Below are 25,884 nucleotides of genomic sequence, written 5' to 3'. Positions count from 1 at the left end.
GCTGTTCTGCACTGTGGTAGAACAGTCTCATTATCATATACTAAAATGAACAAAGCTTGCTTAGTGAGGAGAAACACAGCCCTCCATAAGAGATCATTGGGAAACAGCTTAGCAATGGCTATAACCTTGCCATGCAGAGATAGATCATCTCAATTGGCTTAAACAACCTCCCCCTAAAGCTTCTCTAAGCATGCTTTGTCTCCACTCTTATTACAGGAAATCAGTTTTGATTCTGCAGGCTAGAAGTGCATGGTATTTTTTGTCAGCAACATAATCTTATCAGAAACTGAAGTCCATAGGAGTTAGGTCATCAGAGAGGGTTTCAAAGTGGATCTGACCCTGTACATAGGGATGGCAGGGCAACTTGGGGATGGAGAGTACTAAGGAATTACAGGGGAAATCTGCAGGGAATGTCAAAATCAGCTCCACTCTTCCCCTCTCCTAGGAGTTTGTGGAATTCCTTTTCATTCAATCCTGAGGTCATGCTGAGTCATTTTAAAAAAAAAGTGTTCTTCAGTGCACCACATCTCTGGAAGCCCTTTAGCCAGCCTGTTAGTCATTACTATACTCACAGGCTTGGGGCCAGCACCATTCACACTTTCCTCTGCTCTGCAGCAGACGGATTGAGCTCCTCTCATCCTTGAGTTCCTTCTCCCCCACCTCTCTAAAACTCTTCTGAGGGAGGAACAGCTATAACTTTGGGGATAATATAGCTTTAAGGAAACTTTTGGCAGATGCTGATGTCCTAACATCTGGGCAGTGTTAACAGAATCCCGGAGGCCCGGAGAGACCAGGAGCCACTCGTTCTAGGAATGTAAAAAATTAGAAGTTTTTCCGACTGATGAGAGGAGCAGAGAGGAAGGAGAAAGAGAAAGAGAAGGAGAGAGAGAGAACACAAAAAAACCATACAACAGGTAAGATCTGCCGCTTCATCCGTCCACACCACACTACCCCATTTCACAACCCGAGAGGGTAACGAGAGCCAGGACTTGGGCAAAATGGCTTGGAGGTGGGGTGGGGGGAGGAAGAAGTTCTTTTATGAAACTGGACCACATGCTGCTTTCCATTTGAGCCGTGACCTGGCTTCAGACACAAGTTCCCACTACCTTCCCGGCCCACAGCAGAGGGATGGCTGACCCCAGTGATGAGTCAAGTTTTCAGTCTGAGATTGGGGAGAAGGTGGGCAGGGAAGGGGTCACAGGCTCAGAGCACTGGGTCTGCAAAGGAAAGCCCCTGCTCCCAAACAAGGAACTGGATGGAAGCTGCATGTGGGAGAGGGGTTGATGATTAGGGCATCTAGCTGTTCATTTTCCTGAATCTCTCTTTAATCTCCTCTCTCTCATCCTTTCGCTCCCTCTTTCTGCTTTTATCTCTTGCCTTCAGCTCTGGCAGATTGTCTTTTCTTGCTAAGCTTCCTTTCCACATCTTTCCACTTTCCTTGCCTCCCCCGCTTGCTCTTACTTCTCTATCCTGCTTCCTTGCCACTCTCTAGACAAAATCTGAAGCCATGGAGTAATGAACTGGAAAGTGATTTTTTGCCATTCTTGGACTTCTCACGCCCCTTAGGGAGGCTGGCCAGAATCTGCCATCTTTTTGTTCCTCCATTTCTGGGACCGACACCTCCCCCAAGCATGGCATTTCATTGAAAGCCTGTGGGTGCTTGCTGAGAAGTCCAGCAGCCAGTTTATACCAATGGGCAGCAAGTTTTAACACTGTCATTTATGAAGCATTTGCCTACTGGGAACCACACAACTCTCATCCCATTAGAGTGAGGACAGGACGGGAAGTAAGAGGGCAGTGGGAGCTTACTTACCCTCTCCTCACGTACCTCAGTAGGTTCTTTCCAACCCCACTGACTTCCTGCTGGCTCAGCAGGGTAAAACTAGAAGGTTAGGCTGGACTTGAAAGCCAGAAGCCACTACTAAACCACTAAGCCTCAAAGCCCAAAGCTAAGAACAGAGCCAGGGTATAGTCACCACCTGAGAGACTGCAGAAAGGAGACATCCAGTCCTGTTCAAGATGGAGTTGGTAATAATAATATCTAATATACATGGATTGCTTCCCTATGTGCCAGGCAATAGTCTATTCTATAAGGTAGATACTATTATTATTCCCATTTTATAGATGAGGAAACTGAGGCTCAGAGAAGGTAAGGAATTTGTCCAAAGCCCCATAGCTAATAGGGACAGAATTGGATACACATGCAGATCTGTGTAACTCTAGAGTTCAAGTTCTTAGTCCATATATGCTAACACTTTCCCAGATTTGTGGTTAGGAAGTACTAGTTAAGCGGATGAAACCATCAACTGGTGCCTTTAGATTGCAGGATTCCCGTTTGGTTCTATATGACTTAATGTTGGCCCTTTCCTGGTCTTTGTACCTCACTGTCCCTCTCTGTAACTTGGAACATAGAACATTGGCATCAGCTATCACCAGGGTCAATTGAGAACTGGTTGTTTTATGCCCTCTTCCTCCTGGGAGGGAAAGACCAAAATTAACAAACAGAGTGTTGTTATTCTATAAAGTGGAAGATCCTTACAAGGGGGACCATATAACAGGCATTCATTATTTTAAAAATCTCTCTTCTTCCTTGCAGATCCTGCATTTCTGCTTTCTCTCACTTTTGGAAGTTCATTGATGGCTGATTTCTGAACGTCATCCTCCTTTGCCCTGGTGCTCCTGGCCACATACCTCTATTCTTGTCTCCCTAAACCACCCTCCCACTCCCCCTTCTCCCCCTTTCAAGAATGGCCATTCAACTAACTCGAAGAGGAGCTCTCTCTCTGCTGCTCTTCCTCACTCCAGCAGTGACGCCAACCTGGTATGCAGGTAAGCTCTAGGAGCTGTTGCCCATTATTTCCAGGAAGGGCAGGGCTTAGAGCAAGTGTTAGAGAAGGGAAGGGTTAGACCGCAATAGGAGACGCATAAATTAGATACAGAGAAGAACTATCCTCAACAACAAAGATGGTTAAACATTGCAAAAGGCTACCGAGGGAGGTTTTTGAGGCAAACAGGTAAGAGATTTTTGAGAACAGGCTGCACCAGCATAAAAATGACGTTGGTAAATATATCCTTGTAGCTTATTTGTACTACACAGGGAATATGGCAAATATTTTATCATAACTATAAATGGAGTATAATCTTTAAAAATTGTGAATCACTATATTGTACACCTGTAATTTATATAATATTACACATAAACTATACTTCATAAATATAATAAATATTAAAAAATAAGGTTGGTCAACATGGCTTTTGAGGCCACTATCTTACCTGCTTCTTCACTTACTTTCTCTCTCTTTCTCTCTCCCCTCCCAGACCTTGTTTATAGGATGAGATTTTTATAGCCCTTTTCTGCTGAAGATTGTTAATGACAATTCAGACCACATTCTCTTAAACAGGAATCCCTCAGTTTCTTCTGGCTTGTTTCTTATTTTGGAAGGGATGGGCATTTCTAGATCCCTGAATGTTTCATCCTTTGCCCCTGGGGAGACATAGGGAACTCAAGAGAACAGACCCAGCGAGGAGATGGGAGAGGGGAAGGGAAGGAATGAAGGAAGGATAATGAAGTGCCAGACAGGGGTTTTTGATGGGGCCCAGCTGGCATTCCAAGTGCTAAGAATGTTCTGTGGCCTGCAGCATCTGCCTTCACGGGGGCTGGGGGGAGTAGGGGCAGGAGACAGGCCCAACTAATGGAGTTAGAAAAACATCCAGAGATGAGTAAATAAGAAACTGCTTCCATCACAGCTGCAGTCATTGTAGCTAAAATTTTCCACATGCCCTTAGCTCCTGGTGGAGGCTTCTGGCAGTAGCTCTGTTTGGAACAGCTGCATCAAGCTTTCAAACAAATATGCGCACTTCTTCCCCTCCTTGGCTTAATAGGGGGTAGCTCTGTAGGGGGTGAAGCATAAGGGCTGACGCTGAGATGAAGAAATTCAAGTCAAGCCCTTGGAAGAGTGCACACTGCTTGGGGTTATAGGAGCCCCAAGTCCCCAGGAGATACCATGTGCAGCCGTCCTCCCCAACCTCCCCCCAGCTTCAGTTCAAGTACATGAGCCCAAAATCCGGCCAAAGACCATGAGACTATGGAGTGGAGGTTAGATGGTTCAAGCCCCATTTTGAATAACTATAAGAAACCTCATGGCACACAAAGGCCTTGACCTTTCCCAGGGTGGAAGCCTGAGCTGTTGGAGTCTTAAGGACAGTGCAGTTTTTTTAAAGACTTGGATTCATTTGAAACTCTCAAAGGGCTGTTTGCAAAGGTGGCTACTCCCCACTTCTCACAAGAATCACTATGGTCATCACTCCTTCTCAGGAGCCCAGGCTGGTGAGGTCTCTGACAGCCCTTCAAGCCCACTCATTCTGCCTTTCTCTTTTCTTAGGAAGCTACGTGATGAGAGAAATTTGGAAATTTCCCAATAATCCTCCCCTACATCACTAGCTCAATTGTCGGAGCTTGCTCCATCCCACCTGTTCATTTCTTCATTCAATAGATATTTAATGACCACTCTCTATGCATTCAGCACTGTTTTGTTCATGACTATAGCTTTGTCCTCCAATGGGAATAGTACAAGGAAAGCAGCCAAGTGTGGATTCCTGGCTAATCAGAAAAAGGATCCAAGAATAATCAGCAGGGAGTGGGAAGCATTAAGAATATAAATCAAGCCAACAGTGGGTTAAAAGTGCATATTGGCATATCTGTGCAGTTTAGGAAGTCAGACAGTATTTCTTATCATAATCCAAGCATTAGGGAGGATCTTAAAATTGTCATCAACTATCAGTTACATTTCCAACCACACCTTTGTGAAGGGTAGTGCTTAGAGGGTCTGACTGTACTATGGAAGTTGGAGGAACCCAGTAACAGACCACAGAGTAACCACTGATCAGCATAAAGGAACCAAGGAATGCTGCCCAAAGCTCTCCCAACCAGGGCTGAAGAGGGACAAGCAGATAGAACAAGATGGGAAGGGGGGACCCTCTGGTTTCCCATATCTCATCTCAGTATCTTAATATTTGCCAAAAAAATACCCAAAGACAGGCAAAGAGGAGAAATGGAAAGGCTTAAAGTGGTAAGGTGGCCCCAACTTATTCCTGTCACAAAGCAGACTTGGCACTGGGCCAGCCACCTCTGTACCCTGGCGAAGACTGTAATTATCTGACTGAGTCTTCCCCTCAGCTTTCCCACATCCCCTGTAATTCTGGAACGATGTGAAATGCTTGGTGGCCTTCGATCCCGCACACATAGAGTGAAAAAAGGCTGAATTGCGAGAAAGATTTTGGATTTTTATTCCTGTTGGGCGTTGTCCAAAGCTCTCCCCTACCGCCATCTTTAGTGGAGTGTCTGAGTTTGGTCTCGAGGGGATCAAACCGCCCTGGGCTGGAATACCCATTCTACTCCTTACTAGCTGGGAGACCTTGGGCTACTCCCTGAATTCCTCTGAGCCTGTTACCTCAAGTGTATATGAAAGCAATATGGGTGTCTACCTCACTGAGATGTCAGGGTGATCTAATGAGATGACGTATGTAACGCGCTGAACCCAGAGGAGGTGTTGATTGATGTTAGCAGTCGTTGTTATTGTGGTTGTTGTTATCCAGCCACAGGCCTTGGACACTCCTGTCTGCTCTTCTGGTAAACAGAGGCTTGCTCCCTGCTGGGCATTTCTTCACAAGCAAGCTCTGGAACAAGGGTAGGGGGACCAAAGCGTTTAGAGAATCGTGCACATCTGTCCTCCTGTTTACAGGCGCTGTAAGGGTTTGATACTAAACTGAAACAGCTGACAAGAATTCTGTTTCCCACCTCCCTACAAAGAAACTTCCCAGGTGGGGAAAGAGGGAGCAAGGGAGAGGAGGCCTAAGAAGGAATAAAGGAAATCCAGGAGAAGAAGCAAAATGGGAAACCAGGAAAAAATAAAGAGAAGGAGAAAAAATGAACTCTTTCCTCTGGAATGAGGGCAAACCAACGAGGACATGATTTCATAAGGCAAACTTTCAGTTTGATTCATTCCCTTGTTCATCAAGCTGGACTGGTTTCCCAACACGCCCCCCCACCCGCAGCCTATGCCTGTGGGGACTGGAAGAGCCTCATCATCTGCGCTCTGCTCCACCCTTTAGTGCAGGGGGCCTTGTGCCTCTGTGCAGAGAGGAGGCAGGCGAGCTTGTGGTCGGAGTGTTGACACAGGCCAAAGGGCTTCAGCACTAAAACCCAGCCCTGTCCTGGAAGCACACCCTCTCCTGGGAATGCAGAATTGTCTTCTGACTCCAGCAGGGCTGGCTGCTCTATTCCTGTGTGTGCTTTAGGGCTCTGGGAGGCTGGAAAGAGAGCTTCCGGCAACTTCCCTCCGGAAAGGACCAAGTTGTATTCCAATTAGTTCGTATTCATGACCCATTTCCTGTCGTCTGGTGGAACGCACTGTTTAGTCTCCCGGACAGCCATGACTGGCCTCCACCGGGGAGTGGCCCACTTAACGGGATGAGGGTGGTTGTGGAATGTTCTCTAGCTCAGCAGCCCCCTACTAAGGCTCCTGCTGATTAGAGGAACTAGACATCTCTCCAAAGCAGGACAAACTGCTCAGGAAGTGAAACCCTTCTCATGCCCCCTCGCCTTTTGAGCCCTCCCTCTTTGCCTTCGCATGCCACCCCTAGCCCTGGCAACCAGGTGGCAAAAGGCTGGTGCCCTGTGGGCTGGTGGGAGCTTGAGGAATTATTTCCCTCTGAGGACTGTGAGAAGGCCCATCACTAGTGGAAAGACCCTTGCTCAGGCTCTATGTTTTCCTCCTACCTGGGACAACAACTGTCCATCCTCAGAGCTTGGTCATCAGTGTCTCACCAAAACTCATGTGTTACATCAAGGAAATGGGTCATTTCTAGTCCAGACGGGCAGGATTCATGGCTGGTCAAGAATTTTGATTTTTTTCTTTTGAATGGAGGTTTCCAGTGCTACCAGTAAGCCACCCACCTCTCCTCCAACATGAGTTCACCCTCTGTGCACCTGAGGTGTGGACGTTTGCCCACAATAGTTCTGCTGCTTCACAAGAGAGGATTTTCCCCACTAAATAGCCACATAGTTCCCCACCCATGGAGTGTCATGTCCTCAGAAAGGGACCAAGTTGGAAAGGGGAAAAGGTTGGGAAGGACTTGCATAAGAAACCAATATGTCATCTTGATATATTCTTCATTCTAGGTTCAGGCTACTACCCAGATGAAAGCTACAATGAAGTATATGCTGAAGAGGTCCCACAGGCCCCTGCCCTAGACTACCGAGGTAATCCTCTCTGCTTCTCAGGCTCAGGAAGGGCCTTATCTGGCCTAAGGCCTAGGCCCTGCCTGAAGCATCCTCACCCAGCTTGGCTCATTTGTGCCAAAGCTGCAGCTCAGGGAAGCAGGGGCTGTGGTTTCCAGTCATGAATTTGGTTACTGACTTGCTGTGTGATCTCACCTGTCTAGAATGAAGGTTGCCCATCTATAATTAAGTATTGACTGAGTACCTACTGTATGCCTAATCCTCTGTAACAAAAGCCTTGGGTGAAATAAAATCTAAGGTAGGGTTTTGTCCCCCTCAAGAAGCTTACATTCTGCTGGGGGATATGGGTGAGGGCACAATAAAATTAGCAGGCATAGGGCAAGTAAGCGTGAAACTCTGTGCTAGCAGTAAATGCGATAGGAGTTAAGAAAAAGAAGTCATGGGAGGGGTCATGAAAGATGACATTTAGACTAGGCTTTGAATGATGTGTGGATCTGAGAACTGGAAAGGGGATGGGAGGGCCTTCAGCATAGCAGATGGCCACAGATATAGAGGTAAGAACAAACGTGTAAGAGGAAGGAGCTAGGAAGAATCCAGCCTCACTAGAGGAGATGGGATGTGGAGGGAGTAGTAGGAGGTAAATATAAAGAGTGAGACCAAATTTGGAAAGGCTCCATGATCTAGGGACCCTTCTAAGGAGAGGCAGGAGGACTATCTGTGAAAATGCTGAATAGCAATTCCTGCATTAGAAGGAAATTTAGATCACACAATGTCTGATATCCCTTCCACTTCTAAGATTCTTTGTTTCTGTGCTTTGCAAGCCATGCTGAAGAGTTTAGCTGTTGTGCTAGAAGTTATAAGGAGTCATCGTATGTTTTTGCAGAGGGGAGTGAGATTGTAAATAGTAATTTCAGAATATCAACCTCATTACTGTGGACAGAAAGTAGGAGTTTGGGAGGGGTAGAGCCTGGGTCAGGGAGATTCTCCAGGAATCAGTAACAGTGATGTTGGTAAGAGATGATTGAGGCTAGTAGAAAAGAAATGGAGAGCAAGGATGAACCCCAGAGATGTCTCAAACAAAGAGATGACAGACCTAGTACAGATTTGATGCACCAAGAGGGTAAGAAACAAACGACTCTCTGAAAGCATCCAGTCTGAACACCTGGGAGAACTGTAAGACCCCCTCTCACAGAGACAAGGTTAGAAAAGAAAAGTGGTTTGGGGCTTCCCTGGTGGCGCAGTGGTTGAGAGTTGGTCTGCTGATGCAGGGGACACGGGTTCGTGCCCTGGTCCGGGAAGATCCCACGTGCCACAGAGCGGCTGGGCCCGTGAGCCATGGCTGCTGAGCCTGCACGTCCGGAGCCTGTGCTCTGCAACTGGAGAGGCCACAACAGCGAGAGGCCCGCGTACCACAAAAAAAAAAAATGGTTTGTACCCTATAGACAGTGGGGAGTAGAAAGATGGAGCTTCGTGAGTCAGGTCGTTAGCTTAGATGGATGAGCTGTCTGAAGGATCAGAGGGCCAAGGTCAGAGCCTTAGAAGACATCTACGAATGTGATCAGGAGAAGAGGAACCAACAAGAAAAAGAGAGATCATTAGTGGTCCGCCATGTAGGAGGAGATTGGGGTAGCACCTATCAAATTACAGAAGCCACAAGGGACGAGAATTTTAAGGAAGGGGAAGGGATAACAGATCTACTGTGTCAAATATTGGAAAGAAACAAATTGAGGGTATAAACAATATATTTGGCAAGAAGAAGGTAAATGGTGACCTTTGAGAAAACAGTTTCAATAGACAAATGATCGGAGTTTGGGGTTCCTCTCTGCTCCTTTCTAGCTACCTTCTACCTGTCTTCTCACTGCTAAATTGTCCAGACCCACTGCCTCTCTGTCCCAGCACTTGCTAACTCCCCAACTCCCTATGGTCTCTTTCCCACTCACCCACAGATTTCCATGCTGGAATGACAGCCCTTGAAGATCAATCACAATTCTCTCCTCAAGCCCAAATCATATGGCCCCTTCTTGAGCTCAACCTCCCCCATCTCTCAGAAACAGTGGACACCATCCCTCACTTCTCACCCCGCCCCCTTCCTTGGGCTCCAGGACATTTCACTATTCTGGCCATAGCTGAAGCCAAGAACGGAGATGCGTTCTCTAGTGGTAACAAGAGGGAGCCTGAGGCATGGATCTGAACTTTGAGTGACCCTGACCTGTCCCCCTGAGCTTCTGGACTACATCTCCAATTGCTGCTGGACACTTAAATTTGGAGATATCGAAAACTAAATTCTTTCTGCTTCCCTGAAAAAGGTTTGACATCTGGCCTTCAAACTTTTGATAATGATACCATCATTCTCTTAAAAATACCTTAATGGCACCTTTAATAGCCCCTTTTCCTCATCACCTCTCACCAGTCATTCACCAAGAATTGTCATTTGTTTATTAATCTATGGGATTAAAACCTTTATTACCTCACACATTGATAATGACAATTGCCTCCTAACTGGATTCTCTGACTCATATTTCTCCTTTCCCCAAACCTAGTGACCCACTGTGATCATTTCTAACAGAATTTGGTCTCAGTCTAGATGTCCGGCCTAACAACTCATTACCCCTTCTCCCCACATGAAATCGATGAGTAGCCAGATTAGTGGAGCTTTACTCTGTTCCCTGACTGCTTTGGCCCATGCTGAACTCTCCCTCATCCATTCATTCTTTCATTCATTTGTTCAATGGCTATTTGTTGAGTATCTACTGTATACCTACTCTGAAATAAATGTTTATTGTCTGGACCACTCGTTCGGCATTCATTATATACTGCCTCTTTGGTTTACTTTTTATTACCCTCAACAAAATAGTTACCTGTTTAACAGAAGGAGCCACGTATGACACCCCATAGAGCTATGTCAAAAGTAGATGCTCAAGAAATGTTTACTGGCTGGTTGGCATTCTGGGAGCAGAAGCCAGATTGTAGGAGACTGTAGATGGGAGAAGTAGATAGGAAAAAGCAACAGGTGCAGAAGGTACTTTCAGGGGGGAGGGTCCAACAGCCCTATGATTAATATTAATCTGCCTCATTGGTTATTTTTAAATATGTATAAAGCCATTAAAAAAATAAGCCACATGGTGGCCTTTGGCCTTGGGGTCAAGTGTCTCATGGCTATCTTTGGGACTTAGTCTCAGGGCATAAAACTAATTCAATACGGTTATCTATGTTGAGAGGGGAGGGGTGGCCAGGAAAGTACAACCTGAGGTTCCAGCATTCCTTGTAAGGTCTTGTGACCTCATAATCCACAGCTCTACAACTGTAGTGTTTAAGAGACTTTCTGTAATTTGGGGATGGCATCTCCAGATGGCTGCAGCGTTTTGTTGCTTGAGATGGGATGAGCCAGTGGCTCAAACCCAGACACTGATTCAGGGAATATCATTCCCATTCCCAGGATTAGATATATTTTACACACGCATTTTCATTTGATTCTCAAAACAGTCCTATGAAACTGGTTTATTATCCCCACTTTACAGATCAGGAAACTAAGCTCAGGGAATTTCAGTTTAGAGAATCATAGAGCTCAGGGGTGGCAGAGCAGGAATTTAAGCCCAGTTCTGTCTGACTTCAAAGCCAAGCTTATTCTATTTCTTTCATAAAAAAGGTAACCTTTTTTTTTTTTTGCAAAGAAGGTTTAAAAAAAAAAAACAAGAGTTAACCAGTAAAAAGCAGATCAATATTTTAGAGCAAAGTGTGCATGTACTTTGGTACCATTTTCACTAATCTTGAACTTTCTTTCATTCCCTTAAACTGAGTCCTAGCTTGGAGTCAGAAACCGTTCTCTGAGGTATGTCCCAATCCTCTGGGCCACCACTTGCTCCCAGATTTCTGCAGCTCTGGGCAAGCTGGTAACTCTGCCTGAGTTATCTGAAGGTAATCACGAAGAAGGCGCTTTCAATCCTGTTGTCAGCACACTGTTTTCTTTATAATCTCTAGAAAGAGATATGTGGATCGCAGAGGCCACAGGCCTGAATTCAAATCCCAGCTCCTCCACCTTCCAGCAGTTTTGACCCTGGACAAACACGTATTATGTGCTAGTCACTGTGCTATGTATTTTATAAATGTTATTTCATTTAAATACATTTCATGCTTGCTCTGGAGTGATAGGGGAAGACCTCTAAAACACATTGTTAAGTTTATTTTAAAAAACATTGGTGGGAACAGTGGACGTAATATGCTACTCTATGTGATAAAGTGGAGGGGAAAATAAGATTCGCTGTATATGTGTAAAGAAACTATTAACAGTGTTTCCTGATGGGGGGACTTAGTGGGGGTAGGTGTCGGAGCAGGGGTGGGAGGGAGAATTTTACTGCATAACTTTTATACTTTTGGGGTTTTGAAACATATGGCTATAGTACCTAATCAAAAATGTAAATGTATACTTCAAAACAGCAGCCTAACATGCTGCAATGACAGATATTGTAGTTAGAAAAAAAATGGCTTTTAGAGCCAGACAAACCTGGGGTTCAAATCCCAGCTCTGTCCCTTACTTGCTGAGGGATCCTGGGCAAGTTACTTCCTCATCTGCAAAATAGGGATAAATACCTACATATTGTACCTTACAGAGCTATTGGGAGAACTATATGAGATGATGGGAAAATGAAAATATAAAGCATGGTAACTAGCACACCATAGCTACTCCATAATGACTAACAATTTTCCTACCACGTTCTTAGTTTCAATTTCCCATCAGTACTCTTTTGTTCAGCCAGTTATGAATCTCCATAACTGTACTGTCACCTCTCCCATGTGGAAGTATTTCTTCATCTCATCCACATCAATGGCATGAAAGGCATTGTCACATGCCTCACTGACTTCCACATAATGCACCTACCATTTCCCCTGCTCTACTAGTCTGGTGACCATACCCAAAAAGGAAACAAGGTCAGTCTTCAATTACTTGTTTTGGGGGTCACTTGGAGATCACCACTTCTTCTCCTAACTGCTCATAAGCCTATGTTTAAATATTCTAGAACACTTTGCTATCAGTGCTGTCAGTCTCACCAGGCTATAGTTCCCAGAGGCTGCCTTCTTCTTCCTTCTGGGGCTCTAATGTACAGCATGGTGACTATAGTTAATAATTCTATGTTTCATAGTTGAAATTTACTGAGAGTACATCTTAAGTGTTCTCACTACAAAAAAAATGGTAACTATGTGAGGTGATAGATGTGTTACTGAACTTGATTGCAGTAATCATTTCACAATGTATACATATATTAAAACATCACATTGTTCACCTTCAATATATACGATTTTATGTGTTGATTATACCTCAATAAATCTGGAAAAATAGAAAATTGGGATAGTGTTTTTGCTCTTTCCAGCCTTCCAACATGTTCTTTTTTTTTTTCTTTTGGTAAACTGCTGTGCCTCGTCAAGTCTTTATTTTCTTTTCTTCCAGTTTTATGGAGATAACTGACATACAGCACTGTATAAGTTTAAGGTGTACAGCATAATGATTTAACTTACATACATCATGAAATGATTATCACAATAAGTTTAGTGAACATCCATCATCTCATATAGATACAGCATTAAGGAAATAGAAAAAAATATTTTTCCTTGTGATGAGAACTCAGGATTTACTCTCTTAACAACTTTCACATACAACACACGGCACTGTTCATTGTATTTATCACGTTGTACATTACATCCCTAGCACTTATTTATCTAACAACTGGAAGTTTGTACCCTTTGACCACCTTCGTCCAATTCCCACTCCCCCCACCCCCTGCCTCTGGTAATCACAAATCTGACATGTTCTCTTTATGCCAGTATTCCTCGAGGCCAGCCAATTTGGACTTATTTACAATAGCTAGACCCTCTATTACTGTCTCAGCATTTATCCTGAGGTATATATTTCCCTTTACTATTGCTTGATTGTTCTATCCATTCCACTTTTATGTGTATTTTCCTTGACAGAATATGGGTGAAAAATAGGATGAGAGTGATTGTTGAGGTCCCGGCCTCGAATGTAAAGTCTTGATGATATGTGTTGTGACCATATAATCAACAGCTCTGCAGCTGTAGTGCTTAAGAGACTTTCTGTCATTTGGAGACGGTGTCTCCAGATGGCAGCTGTGTGTCACAGCCACAGGCTCAAAGCTAACGCTAGAAGCCATAAGGCTGTTGTGGCTTAAAGGATAGTTTTCTCACTGTCATCTGTCTTCATTCTCCAGCTGCCCTCAAACAGAGGCTCTAGCCTTTCTTTGTTCCTTTAGCTCCTGTTGAGCTTTTTTTCACAGCCCCCCTTTTTTTGTCTCTTAGGATTTGGGAACCAAATTAGCTCATACGGGGCTTTAGCCTTCCCAGCCCCAGGCTAAGAAATCTGTGTCAGCCTATGTATGCGTTCTTGGGCAGGTGGCCCTCTGCTTGTTTATATGTTCCCCTTTAAAATCTGAACCCACTGAAGAGTCATTTATTTTGTGTAGCAGATGAGGCATCTTTATGATAGCTTTATGATTTAACAGCCCTATTACCTTTTGTGCTCAGTATTGAACTGGGATTGGACTTTCATTCCTAAGCAGCCTACTTTGACATGGCATTCCCCTCCTCTCTCTAGCTTACATCTTTGTGTTATTTTTAACAGTTATTGTAAATGTACACACTGTAAAAATTCACTCTTTTTGGTGTTTTGACAATGCAAAGAGTCAGGTCATCAGTACCACAGTACCAAAAATTTGCCCAGGGCTGCCCCCTTGAGGTTATCCACCCCTCTACCCCTGATCTCTGGCAATCACTGATCTATCCCAATATTTCTGCCTTATCCAGAATGTCACATACATGGAATCCTACAGCCTGCAGCCTTTTGATTCTGGCTTCTTTCATTTCACAAACTGAATTGGAGATTCCTCCAAGTTGTTGCATGTATCAGCACCTCCTTCTTTTGTATGGCTAAACCACAGTTAGTTTAAACATTCACCCTCAGAAGGACATTTGAGCTGTTTCCAGTGCTTGACAATTATGAATAGAATACTTTAAACGTTTGTGTACAGGATTTTGTATAAACACGGGTTTTTATTTCACTTGGGTAAATACCTAAAGTGGGACTGTTGAGTCACCTGGCAAGTGTACATTTACCTTTCTAAAAAACTACCAAATAATTTCCCAAAGTAGCTGCATCATTTTGTATTTCCCCCAGCGACGTATGAGAGTTCTAGTTTCTCTCCATCTTCACCAACACTTAGAATTGCCATTTTTTTTTAAGTTTAGTCATCCCAATGGGTGTATAAGGGTATCTTTTTGTAGTTTTGATTTAGCATTTCTCTAATGACTAATGATGCTGAACATCTTTTCATGTGCTTATTTGCCATCACTATATCCTCTTCAGTGGCATATCTTCATATCTAAAGCTTATATTCTAACTGGATTGTTTGCTTTTTTTACTGTTGAGTTTTCCAAGTTCTTTATATAGTCTAGATACTAGTCATTTGTCCCATATACGGTTTGCAAATATTTTCCCCCAGTTTGTGGTTTGTCTTTCACCTATCAACAGTGCTTTCCACAGAACAAAAGATTTTAACTTTGACACGGTTCAGTTTCCTGATTTTTTTTCTTCTAAGAATTGTGCTTTTCGCATCATGTCTAAGATCTCTTTGCCTAGCCCTAAATCCTAGATTTTTCTCCTATTTTTTTTCTAAAAGTTTTATAATTTTACTTTTTTCTCTGAAGTCCATGAGCCATTTTGAGTTAATTTTTGTTTAAGGTATGAGACACTTAGGTCAAGGTTCTTTGCTTTGCTTTTCCTTTTTTTTTTTTTTTTTTTTTTTTGGCCTATGGAAGTTCAATTGCTCCAGCATCATTTGTTCAAAAGGTTATCTTTCCTCTATTAAATTGTTTTTGTACCTTTGTCAAAAATCATTTCAGTATATTTGTGTGAGTCTGTTTCTGGGCTCTCTGTTCTGTTCCATTGATCTATGTGTCTGTCCTTTCACCAATACCACGCTGTCTTGATTACTGTACTTCTAGCTTACTTTTCTTCTATTGCTACAGTCCCCCGATGGTGTTATACATTAAATATCCAGGATGGAGAAGCCACATGCTACTCACCAAGAGGAGGAAATTATCACAGCAGCCTGGGCACTCGCTGTGAGCTCTCCTGTGACCGGGGCTTTCGACTGATTGGACGGAGGTCGGTGCAATGCCTGCCAAGCCGCCGTTGGTCTGGAACTGCCTACTGCAGGCGTAAGTGGTATCTGTGCGTGCATATGTTGACATGAGCGTGTGAGAGAGGCTGGCCGGCCAGCCACCCAGGGTATATGCCTGGAGGTGTTACTCTGACCTCTGTCAAGTGCAAATTGAGAATCTTCCACAGGCTCCCAACAAGGTCTTTCCCCATCCTAACATTCCAGCTCATTTTCTCTCCCAGTGGTTATTGGTCAAGCAATAGGGGCATTAAGTAGCAACCAGCCCTTCTGGCACAGGAGGTCGAGGAGTGCATGGAAGGCTTACGCCTGGGGCCTGATGTAGACTTGGGCCTTCCTCTGGAGCTCTGAGCATATGTGGTCTCAGACTCATTCCCACTTGTGGTAAACTGCTGTACTTCCTGACCTAAGGCCTTAGAAGGCCTTGGCGATGAAACTATAAGACATCCACTAGTCTTCATTTTCTTCTGAAAGTCAAGAAGAATCCCTAAGGCTGGAATGTGGGTGTGCTAATATGCACGTTTCACGTCATGTCCCCCTTAGCTCCCAAATCCCTGCCTCTTATTCAAGCCCTACAGCCTACCCCATTTTGGCAGCTGAGCTTTGTCTGTCCCTATGTCCATCACTGAATGCCATTTGTAGAACACCTATGTGTGCGGGGCCCTGTATTGGTCACTTCAGAAGCCAATCCCTCAGTTACCAGGCTGCTTATAGACTAATGGGACGGAAACACAAATGTGTGCACGTGAATGGAGTGTAAGGGGATGCAGAATGCTGAGCATTCAGAGAGAAATGGGGTTGGTCAGAGAAGATGCTGTGGAGGACAGGAGAAGCTTGATAGCCAGAAAGAGGGAAGCTACCACGTCCCTCTAGGTGACTGTAATGCATTTGTTTTAGGACTTAGACACCATCATTTCCAAAATGAATTTGAATTGGCCTTACAAATAAGTCTACAATGAACATAAAACTTAAAATAAGTCTACAAATGAACATAAAACCAGTTAAAAATTGGAGATGTACATATTTCCAGGTGCCTAGAATGAGTTAATTACTATATTTAAACACTGAATCTGGCTGTGTCCTTCCTCATAAGAGACACAAGGGCAAACACTTTGGATCTATCATTTTCACTGTCACGTAATACTAAGAAAACAAATTCAGCTGAAAAGACAAACCTTTTTTTTGGACCTGATTTCAAGGAGGTCATTTTTTGCCTAGGTCTTTATATAAAGGAGACTGGAAAAAATAAAAGGCAATCATCCTCAAGTCTGATTTGACCAAGAAGCAAAACAAACATAGCTCATAGAATCTTTATTCAAAGCTCCAATAATTGAAGTTAAGGAGGGTTAGAACTTAGACAACCTAAAGGAAGATATGGCTGGCCTACTTCTTTCAGGCATCAGGTATTTCAAACTAGACTTTGGCAAGCACAGGCTCACAATCAATTCATGGAAGCTGTCTCCGCTGGCACACGTGATGTCTAAAGCACATGGACTCGTCTTTAAGCAAATGCCACCAAAGCTGGCCCTCCAGGCACTGGCCTGACTTGTATTCTCACTGGCACAGAGGGCTAGCCTGCCTGTAAGTGAGCCTCAGCTGAGGAGTGCTTGTGGTAGTACCAACATTATACTCAAAAAAGGAGCCTTAAATTTGTTCAAGGGCGTCTAGCATTTGGGGAACAAGAGAGGAAAACTATCAGCTGCTGAGGCTCTGAATAGGCCCAGAGGTTTATATGCATTGTCTCTTTAATCGGCACAACAATCCTACCTAATGGTATACACATTTTAGTGACGAAAACACTGAGGCTTGGAGAGATGAGGTAACTTGCTCAGGTCACAGAGCTAGTAAGTGGTGGAGCTGGGATCCAAACTCAGGTGCGTTTCTCAAATCCATGCACTTGGATGAGTAATTTACTTCTTTGAGACCACCACCCCACCCCCACCCACCAAGAGCAGTACCATACTTCATAATATCAAAATAAGAAGGCAATCAGGAAAAAGAGGCAATCAGGCACAAAAATGTCAGGGCAGTTTGGTGTAGGGTTTTCTGTATTTTCTGCTGTTTCCGATACGGTTCTCCCTGTGCTAGATGCCCAGGCATCACCTCCACACAAACCCCACAGGCCACTGAACTTGCCACTTCATTCTCTCTTAGAGATGAGATGCCACGCATTGCCATTCATCACGAGTGGCACCTACACATGCACAAATGGGGTGCTTCTTGACTCTCGCTGTGACTACAGCTGTTCCAGTGGCTACCACCTAGAAGGTGACCGCAGCCGAATCTGCATGGAAGATGGGCGATGGAGTGGAGGCGAGCCTGTATGTGTAGGTAAATGCTGGTCGCTCCCAGCTGTCCTGCTGCAAAGAGCCAGCCTGGCATTATGTCCACCACAGAAGGCATTCCTGCTCGCTGCAAGGGTGGTACCCTGGGCATGGGCTTAACAAAGTGATCACTTCCCGTGGAGCTGGGCCTCCCCAGTTTTGTTGAGCATCTTGAACTGAGAGTGCATCTTTTACCTACCCAGTGGTGTGGCATTGTTTCTATGGGTTCCCTCCAAGGAAGGCAGGGGACCCACGAGTCAGCACTTGATTTATGACCTTGGCAGACATAGATCCCCCCAAGATCCGTTGTCCCCACTCCCGTGAGAAGATGGCAGAGCCAGAGAAACTGACTGCTCGAGTATACTGGGACCCACCCCTGGTGAAAGATTCGGCTGACGGCACCATCACCAGGTGAGTAATGGATGCCTCCTATGCTTCCCACCAGCTTCTCCCAGGCACTCAGGCTGCCCACACTGAACCGCACAGACTGAGGGTACAGTGATAATGTGCCCCAGACCCCAGTTCTAAGAGTCACTTTCCTCAGTGGCTCTCTCACTTTGTCCCATGCAGGGTGACACTTCGGGGCCCTGAGCCTGGCTCTCACTTTCCCGAAGGAGAGCACGTGATTCGTTATACTGCCTACGACCAAGCCTACAACCGGGCCAGCTGCAAGTTCATTGTAAAAGTACAAGGTTAGAAAGAAGTCTTCCATTTCTACATTGCTTATTATTCCTGCTCTTCCCTTACCCTCCAGATGCCCATCACAACCCTCTCCTCTCTATACCTAAAACAGACACTGCATATATATTGGGAGATGGGGAAAATAAGTTCACTAAACAGGTCATTCAGGAAGCCTGCATGACATGTGCATACACATGTTTCAGAAACTCTGTTTCCCAACAAGACTTTCTCACTCTCCTAAATCTACATAAAATCCACAAAGGTACTCTTATCCATTTCTTTTCTTGGCCTTCAAATTAATGATTAAAGCTAATCAGCCTTCATTCTCCATCTTCCTCCTCTGCTGAAATTGGTGGTGTTGGCTGCCTGATTCTTGCTTTTTGTTTTGTTTTGTTTTCATCATAAAATTAATTCATGCTCACTGTTGAACATATGGGAAATAAAGAGATATATAAAGGGGAAAAAACCTATTACTCTATCATCCAGAGGCAATTGTTGTTAATCTTTTGGTATTTTCCTTCCAGTCTTTTATTCACACATACTTTAAAAAATATATAATTGAGATCATACTGCATATCCAATCTTATGTCACCCTTTTTTACTTTTCATTATAACACAAGTACTTTGTTTTTGTTTTTTTTTTTGCGGTACGCGGGCCTCTCACTGTTGTGGCCTCTCCCATTGTGGAGCACAGGCTCCGGACGCACAGGCTCAGCGGCCATGGCTCACGGGTCCAGCCGCTCCACGGCACGTGGGATCCTCCCGGACCGGGGCACCAACACGTGTCCCCTGCATTGGCAGGCGAACTCTCAACCATTGCACCACCAGGGAAGCCCCCTTCAGAAGTATTTTAATAACAGTATAATAATCTGCTTCTAAGAATATATCATACTTTGCTTAACACTTCTCCCACTGATGGATATTTAAGTCTCCTCCAATTTCTTTTTGCTATTAAAAGTAATTTGTATGGTAGTCATCTTTATGAGGGGTGTCCCCAAAGTCTGAAAACAAAAATGGCAATTTCTTTTTACAGATTGATACTCTTTTGATGACACTATATATACTCACCTGTGCTTCCACATTTTATGAACACCTTTGCCTACATTTTAGATTTAATTCCGTAAGGAAGGAAAATTCTGGCTCTAGCTCTGGCCATTGGAAACACAGACAAGTCATTCATTCTGATCTTTCTGGGTCTGCTGATCTAGAAAACCCAGGATAGGCATCCTCTTAGCCTTTTTTTTTCTAAAAGAGATAACATAGCCCCTAACTTGAACTCCTCCCTGATAGTGAGACGCTGTCCAACTCTGAAACCACCACAGCATGGCTACCTCACTTGCACCTCAGCGGGGGACAACTATGGTGCCACCTGTGAATACCACTGTGATGGAGGGTATGAGCGCCAAGGGACCCCCTCCCGGGTGTGCCAGTCCAGCCGCCAGTGGTCAGGATCACCACCTATCTGTGCTCGTGAGTGAAACTAGGAAATGGGGAGAGTGGACATATTGATCAGGGCTACTTTGGGGGATCTCCCAATGTCTATGACTCAGGGGCCAAGAGCAATGTGTCTGATGTGGGAATGGGGGATTCTGAGATGTTTCAGGGCCAGTGTTCCCCCTTAGCATACTCCACCTCCAAGAAAAAGGGTTTAAAATCTCCAAGTGTTCTTTCAGGATTTCCCCCAAGGAAAATGGAGAGTGGACTTGAGGACACGGGGAGGGAGAAGGGTAAGCTGGAACGAAGTGAGAGAGCAGCATGGACATATATACACTACCAAATGTAAAATAGATAGCTAGTGGGAAGCAGCCACATAGCACAGGGAGATCAGCTCGGTGCCTGGTGACCACCTAGAGGGGTGGGATAGGGAGGGTGGGAGGGAGGGAGACGCAAGAGGGAACAGATATGGGGACATATGTATATGTATAACTGATTCACTTTGTTATACAGCAGAAACTAACACACCATTGTAAAGCAATTATACTCCAATAAAGATGTTAAAAGAAAAAAAGAAAGAAAGAAAGAAAGAAAGAAAGGGAGAAACAACCAAAAAAGGTTAACCCGAAAGGCTGGAACACCTCAAGATGTTGTTATCCATGCTGGGATGAAGGAGCAGGCCATACTCTGACTGGCCATGTGCTTCTGCCCTAGCTATGAAGATTAATGTCAATGTCAACTCGGCTGCTGGCCTTCTGGATCAGTTCTATGAGAAACGGCGACTCCTCATCATCTCGGCTCCTGATCCCTCCAACCGATATTATAAAATGCAGATCTCTATGCTACAGGTGAGAGCCACTCCTCTAACCAGGGCTTAGCTTCTTTGCATTCCCCCTACCCCACTCCGTTACTCTCCTACCTCTTCTCAAAGACTTGCTCTTTCTGCAGCACAAATGCTACTTCCTCAGACTCTGTGGACAACATTTGATCAGTTTTACTGTAGACAAATTTAGCACATTTTAAAAACCACTGTTTTTACTGAAAAGACAGTGAGGTTACTGGAATGGTGGGTTACAGGAGGCTTGGTGAAGCATGAGAAGGCTGTGTGGCAAAACACTCTGGAGAGACTTGTAAGATGTATGATCAAATGTAAATGTGGGGAATTAATTATGTTTATGTTTTCAAGGTATAATAGCACTAACAGACAGACAGTAAGTGCTATATAAGGACCAGGTATACAAGTATGTGCTTTACACATATTCACTTAATTCTCACAGCAACGCTTATGAAATAGGTACCATTACTATCTCCATTTTTTAGGTAAGGAAACTGAGGCATAGAGTGGTTAATGATTTGCCCAAAATCACTAGCTAGTAAGTGGCCGAGCCAGGACCGAACCCAGACAGTCTGATTCCAGGATCTGTGCTCTTAACCACGACTAATAGCAGACGAGAAGGAAAAGTGTTGTGATATTGCAAAGTAATATGTGGGAATTGCGTGAGGATTTTTAACATTCTACCAGATATCTAGTTAAAGCCACTTGTGGGGGAAGGAGAAGTGGAAAGGACAGAATAGATCTGACCATTGGGACTTGTGAAAGGAATAGACCAGATTCTATCACTATGTTGTAGACCTGAAACTTAAATAATATTGTAAATCAACTAAACCTCAGTAAAAAATAATATAATGTTAAAAATAAAGAATAGACTAGGCTCTTGAAGAGAATTCAAGTTATGCTGACAAGACTTGGAGAACCAGCTCTGATAAGCTGAAAGGGGCTGGATACCCAGGTAAAAGAAGAAGTTATTTAGGGGGGTTCTAAAAGTTGAATCTTACAAGTTGCCAAGTCAATATTCAGAGGCCCAGGATGAAAGCAGCTGTATCAAGGGAATGACCCTGGGTATCTAGACCAAAAAGGACCTAGTTCCTCCAGGGATCCCAAAAAGGCAGACAAAGGCAATACCTCAGCTTGAGCAGAAAGCAAGAACAAGAACAGAAACCAGCCAGGGAGGACTGTGACTTTGAGGGCCAGGTCTAGAGGAGTAGCCCAAAGATTAAACAAGGGGTGGGCACCAGGCAGTGCTCACTGCTACTTTAAACCTCCCCCCAGGTAACTGGCTAAGAGGCACCCCTGCTGGATGAGGCAGAACAAAGAGCCGGGGTAGGGTTACAGGGTGTCCAGCCCAGTGCAGAGGAACGCGAGAAAGGGTAACGGAAAGAGCACTGGCACCATTTTGGAGAAATTCTGGAGACTGAGAGAAGGCCATGGCCATGTAGCCTAGTGGTAAGGAGCACACACTTGGGGCAGGCAGCCTCGCCCTCATTTTGAATTTTGGCTCAGCATCTTATTGTCATGAAAATGTGGGCAAGTTACTTTCTCCTTTACAGAATAAGAATGATACCACCTACCCTGTTAGGGATGTTGTGAGGATTAAATTCAATTATTCCCGCGAAGCATTAGGTATGTGTGTTCGATGAACAATAGTCACTGTTATCCTATCACAATAGCTATCCATTAAGAACCTATGTAGCTTCCAGTTATAAAATAAATAAGTCCTGGGGATGTGATGTACAGCACGGTGACTATAGTTATATCGTATGTTTGAAAATTGCTAAGAAAGTAGATCTTAACAGTTCTCATTGCAAGAAAAAAAATGGGACTATGTGTGGTGATGAATGTTAACTGGACTTATTGTGGTGATCATTTTGCAATATAGACAAATATCAAATCATTATATTGTACACCTGAAACTAATATAATGTTATATGTCAAATAATATCTCAATTTAAAAATGAACCTATGTATTTAAAAACCTATGCAGGGGCTTCCCTGGTGGCGCAGTGGTTGAGAGTCCGCCTGCCGATGCAGGGGACATGGGTACGTGCCCCGGTCCGGGAAGATCCCACATGCCACGGAGCGGCTGGGCCCGTGAGCCATGGCCGCTGAGCCTGCGCGTCTGGAGCCTGTGCTCCGCAACGGGAGAGGCCACAACAGTGAGAGGCCCGCGTACCGCAAAAAAACCAAACAAACGAACAAAAAAAAAACAAAAAAAAAACCTATGCAAAACTAAGCAAGGAGAGATGATGTTCCTGCAATTTATCAATTACATTTCTCTTTTCTACCCCACATGGTGTAACCAGTGTCCCACACTTCATTAGAATAAAGGAAACACTGTTAGGGCAAGTGCTTCAGGAATGACAGAGGGAAGAGGTCGTAGACCCCCTGGTGTGATGGTTGGGGACGAAGCCCCTCCTTTCCCACACTGCCTCCACGTGGTCCCAGGAGGAATCAGCTAAGTAGCCTTAGGTTTGAGTCTGATAGCCTATTACAGAAAACCTTCTTCTCTCCCCTCCCAGCAATCCATCTGCGGACTGGACCTGCGGCACGTGACCATCATTGAGCTGGTGGGGCAGCCACCTCAGGAAGTGGGGCGCATCCGGGAGCAACAGCTGTCAGCCAGCATCATCGAGGAGCTCAGGTCCAGGCTGCGAGGCCACAGGGAAGGGCTGGGCGGAAACTCTAGGCAGGTCATTGGCCACAGGAGGGTTGTGGGACAATCAGCAGACACTACTCTCTTAGCGAATTCCTTGTGTTTGAACTCTTTGGATGTATTAGGTAAGGTCAGAGAGTGGCAGGGTGTCAGAATTAAATTGGGGGTTGGGCGGTGCTTAAAATACAGATGACCACCCCAAACCACCTCAGGACTGTGCTTTTAGGAGGCACCTGAGGTGACTCTGAAGCACAGCCAGGGCTGAGACACAGACCCAGACATGACTCAGATAAGCCTCTGATCCTGTTGCCTTATGGCCTTATCCCTTTGCCCTCAGTCTCCAAAGGAGCAAAACACATTTTAGGCATTGAAATCTGAATCATACCCATCTGCCCCTGGGGGGAGAGAAGACCATAGGCAACAGGTGGTAGAAGGTGACTTTTCTCATTATCTATCTATTATCACCCTTCCAATGCCTCCACATATACTCAGAGCCAATAAAGCCATCACTGATCTCTGTTCTATAAACAATACCTGCCCCTAAAGCTCAGTCTCAGTAGGGACAGAAAGATTCAGTCCCAGATAGAAGAGAGACTGGGAAACACTCAGAGGAAGGAGACTGCAGACTTGGTGATATTCCTCAACTTCAAGGTTGACTAGGTGACATTCATCAACCTCAGGGCTGCCATGTTTGGTTGTGCAGGCTGTGCCCAGCCCAACTCTAGGAAACACTAGTCGCAGCGTAGTGCATGTGACCAGTACTCCCTGGAGTTATTCCATGCAGCCCGCATTGCTGTATGTGATAGCCCTGCTTAAGGGGGCCTGTGAGGCAAACACAGCTTGGTAATAACAAAGCTGTTCCATCTGGAGTGAGGAAGGGACAGCTTAACAGAGCTAGACACATAGGTGCAGCAAGACTCGGGTCTGAGCAGAGAAAAACAAAGGGACTTGAGACAGGTAGTGGAGGGGATGGGGCCAAGGGATTGGGTGGGGAAAAAATTAGTCCATCAGTGGAGCTGTGAAAGGTCAGAGGGTAGTAGAGCCTGGTGGGATGATGCCAATACAAGGTCTCAGACCTCCCTGGGCTCTTCTCTCTAGGCAATTTCAGCACCTCACTCGCTCGTACTTCAACATGGTGTTGATTGACAAGCAGGGAATTGACCGGGAACGCTACATGGAACCTGTCACTCCCGAAGAAATCTTCACGTTCATTGATGACTATCTACTGAGCAACCAGGAGCTGACCCAGCGCCGGATGCAAAGGGACATATGCGAGTGAACTTGAGCCAGGGTATGGTTGAGGTCAAGGGCAAAGGTCCCATAGTCAGCCGAAACTGGGGCCTAATAAAAGGAGAAAATGCTTTTTCCACAGCTCTAGGGACAGGACTCTGAAGTGGGTGAGGTTCCCGGATCCTGGGACATTTCCAGGCACCTTTTTAGGGCTGTGGAATAGTTTCCTTAAGTAAGTCTCTGCTTTAGGTAGCACTGGAGGAGCATAAGAAGCTAGGGGGGGACTGAGGACAGGCCCTGGGCAGCAGGTTGTGGACAGAAGGTCTTGCTTTCCTAACCTGGGCTTCTGCCCAGCTCTCCAAAGTCTTCCAGATAAGTAAATTCTAAATTCATTCACTAACCGGCTGTGTTTTAAATGGCTTCTCTACCCTGAAGTGACAGCAGAGGGCAGCACCATCACAACAGACAACCAGGACACTAGCAAGTGTGGCTGATCTTCCTTACAGGTTAACTGTGTGATTGGAGGTGGGGGGAGCACCAAAACATTCTTGAACTTGTTTGTCCTTTCCCTTTTTAGGGTATTGGGCCACAAATGTTCTGTTAGCCATCACTTCACCTAAGAGTTAGCAAACTGCTGCAGGGGGAGGGAGCTTGGGAAGTAAAATCAGGCCAGAGCAGAAGGCTTTCTCCTGCCCCTCCAACTAGCTCATGGGCAACAGTCTCTCTCCTTACTGAGCCTCCAGTTCTCATAGCAAAAAGGGAGCCAATGCTGCCCCTTCCTCAGAGAAACCCCCAGTTCGTGATCTAGGAAACCTCAGAACCACCAACCATAAACTAAATCAGGGAGAAGGAAAAAAGACAGCCTCAGCCTCATGTATTAACTTACTCAGACACCCACTTTGAAGAGATGGCCACAGAGCAGGTGAGAGCTACAGCAGCACAAAGCCTAGCCTTAAGGGTCAGGCCTGCAAGGAAATGTGGGCTATTTGAGCTCTTGGGAAGCAGAGCCACACTCAGACTCCCTGCTCTGGCTTTGGCCGCACCCAAGCGTGCATCAGTGTTTGAAAGAAAAGCGCTCTTCCCCAGGCTGCTGGGAACCTTCTTTTCTACTCTCTTGGAACCCAGTGTCATGGTTAAGACTCAGCAGCCATTCACCTTCCACTTTCCCCCGGGGTTCACTGGTGGGAAATTAGAGGGGAGAAGGAAGCAGGCTAGGTGGAGAGGCAGAGCTAAAATGCTCGAGCACTCACTATGTGCCAGGTGCTGTTCTAAACACTCTCAATTGACTGAAATCTTCA

General features: G+C 45.0%; 1 protein-coding gene across 1 annotated transcript; it reads left to right on the top strand.

Moving 5' to 3' along the window:
• The first annotated feature begins 558 nt into the window (after positions 1–558).
• On the top strand, positions 559–24,986 carry SRPX2 (sushi repeat containing protein X-linked 2). Its single transcript, XM_060137490.1, has 11 exons — positions 559–914; positions 2,597–2,829; positions 7,181–7,261; positions 15,275–15,466; positions 17,581–17,757; positions 18,035–18,161; positions 18,321–18,442; positions 19,722–19,901; positions 20,580–20,713; positions 23,223–23,344; positions 24,455–24,986. The coding sequence occupies exons 2-11, from the start codon at positions 2,748–2,750 to the stop codon at positions 24,633–24,635; spliced, it is 1,398 nt and encodes a 465-aa protein (XP_059993473.1). The 5' UTR covers positions 559–914; positions 2,597–2,747; the 3' UTR covers positions 24,636–24,986.
• The last annotated feature ends 898 nt before the right edge of the window (positions 24,987–25,884 follow it).

The sequence above is a fragment of the Lagenorhynchus albirostris genome, chromosome X, assembly GCF_949774975.1.
Source record: "Lagenorhynchus albirostris chromosome X, mLagAlb1.1, whole genome shotgun sequence".
NCBI classification, from domain to species: Eukaryota; Metazoa; Chordata; class Mammalia; order Artiodactyla; family Delphinidae; genus Lagenorhynchus; species Lagenorhynchus albirostris.
The sequence above is the reverse complement of the archived record's forward strand: the minus strand, read 5'-3'. Positions and strand labels throughout refer to the sequence as shown.

What these genes read in the sequence shown, in the direction of transcription:
- SRPX2 (XM_060137490.1), top strand. Translation starts at nt 2,748, where the DNA reads ATGGCCATTCAACTAACTCGAAGAGGAGCTCTCTCTCTGCTGCTCTTC. An exon ending in AGGCGAGCCTGTATGTGTAG is followed by an intron (nt 17,758 to 18,034) that starts GTAAATGCTGGT and finishes TGACCTTGGCAG; the next exon opens with ACATAGATCCCCCCAAGATC. An exon ending in GCTGACGGCACCATCACCAG is followed by an intron (nt 18,162 to 18,320) that starts GTGAGTAATGGA and finishes TGTCCCATGCAG; the next exon opens with GGTGACACTTCGGGGCCCTG.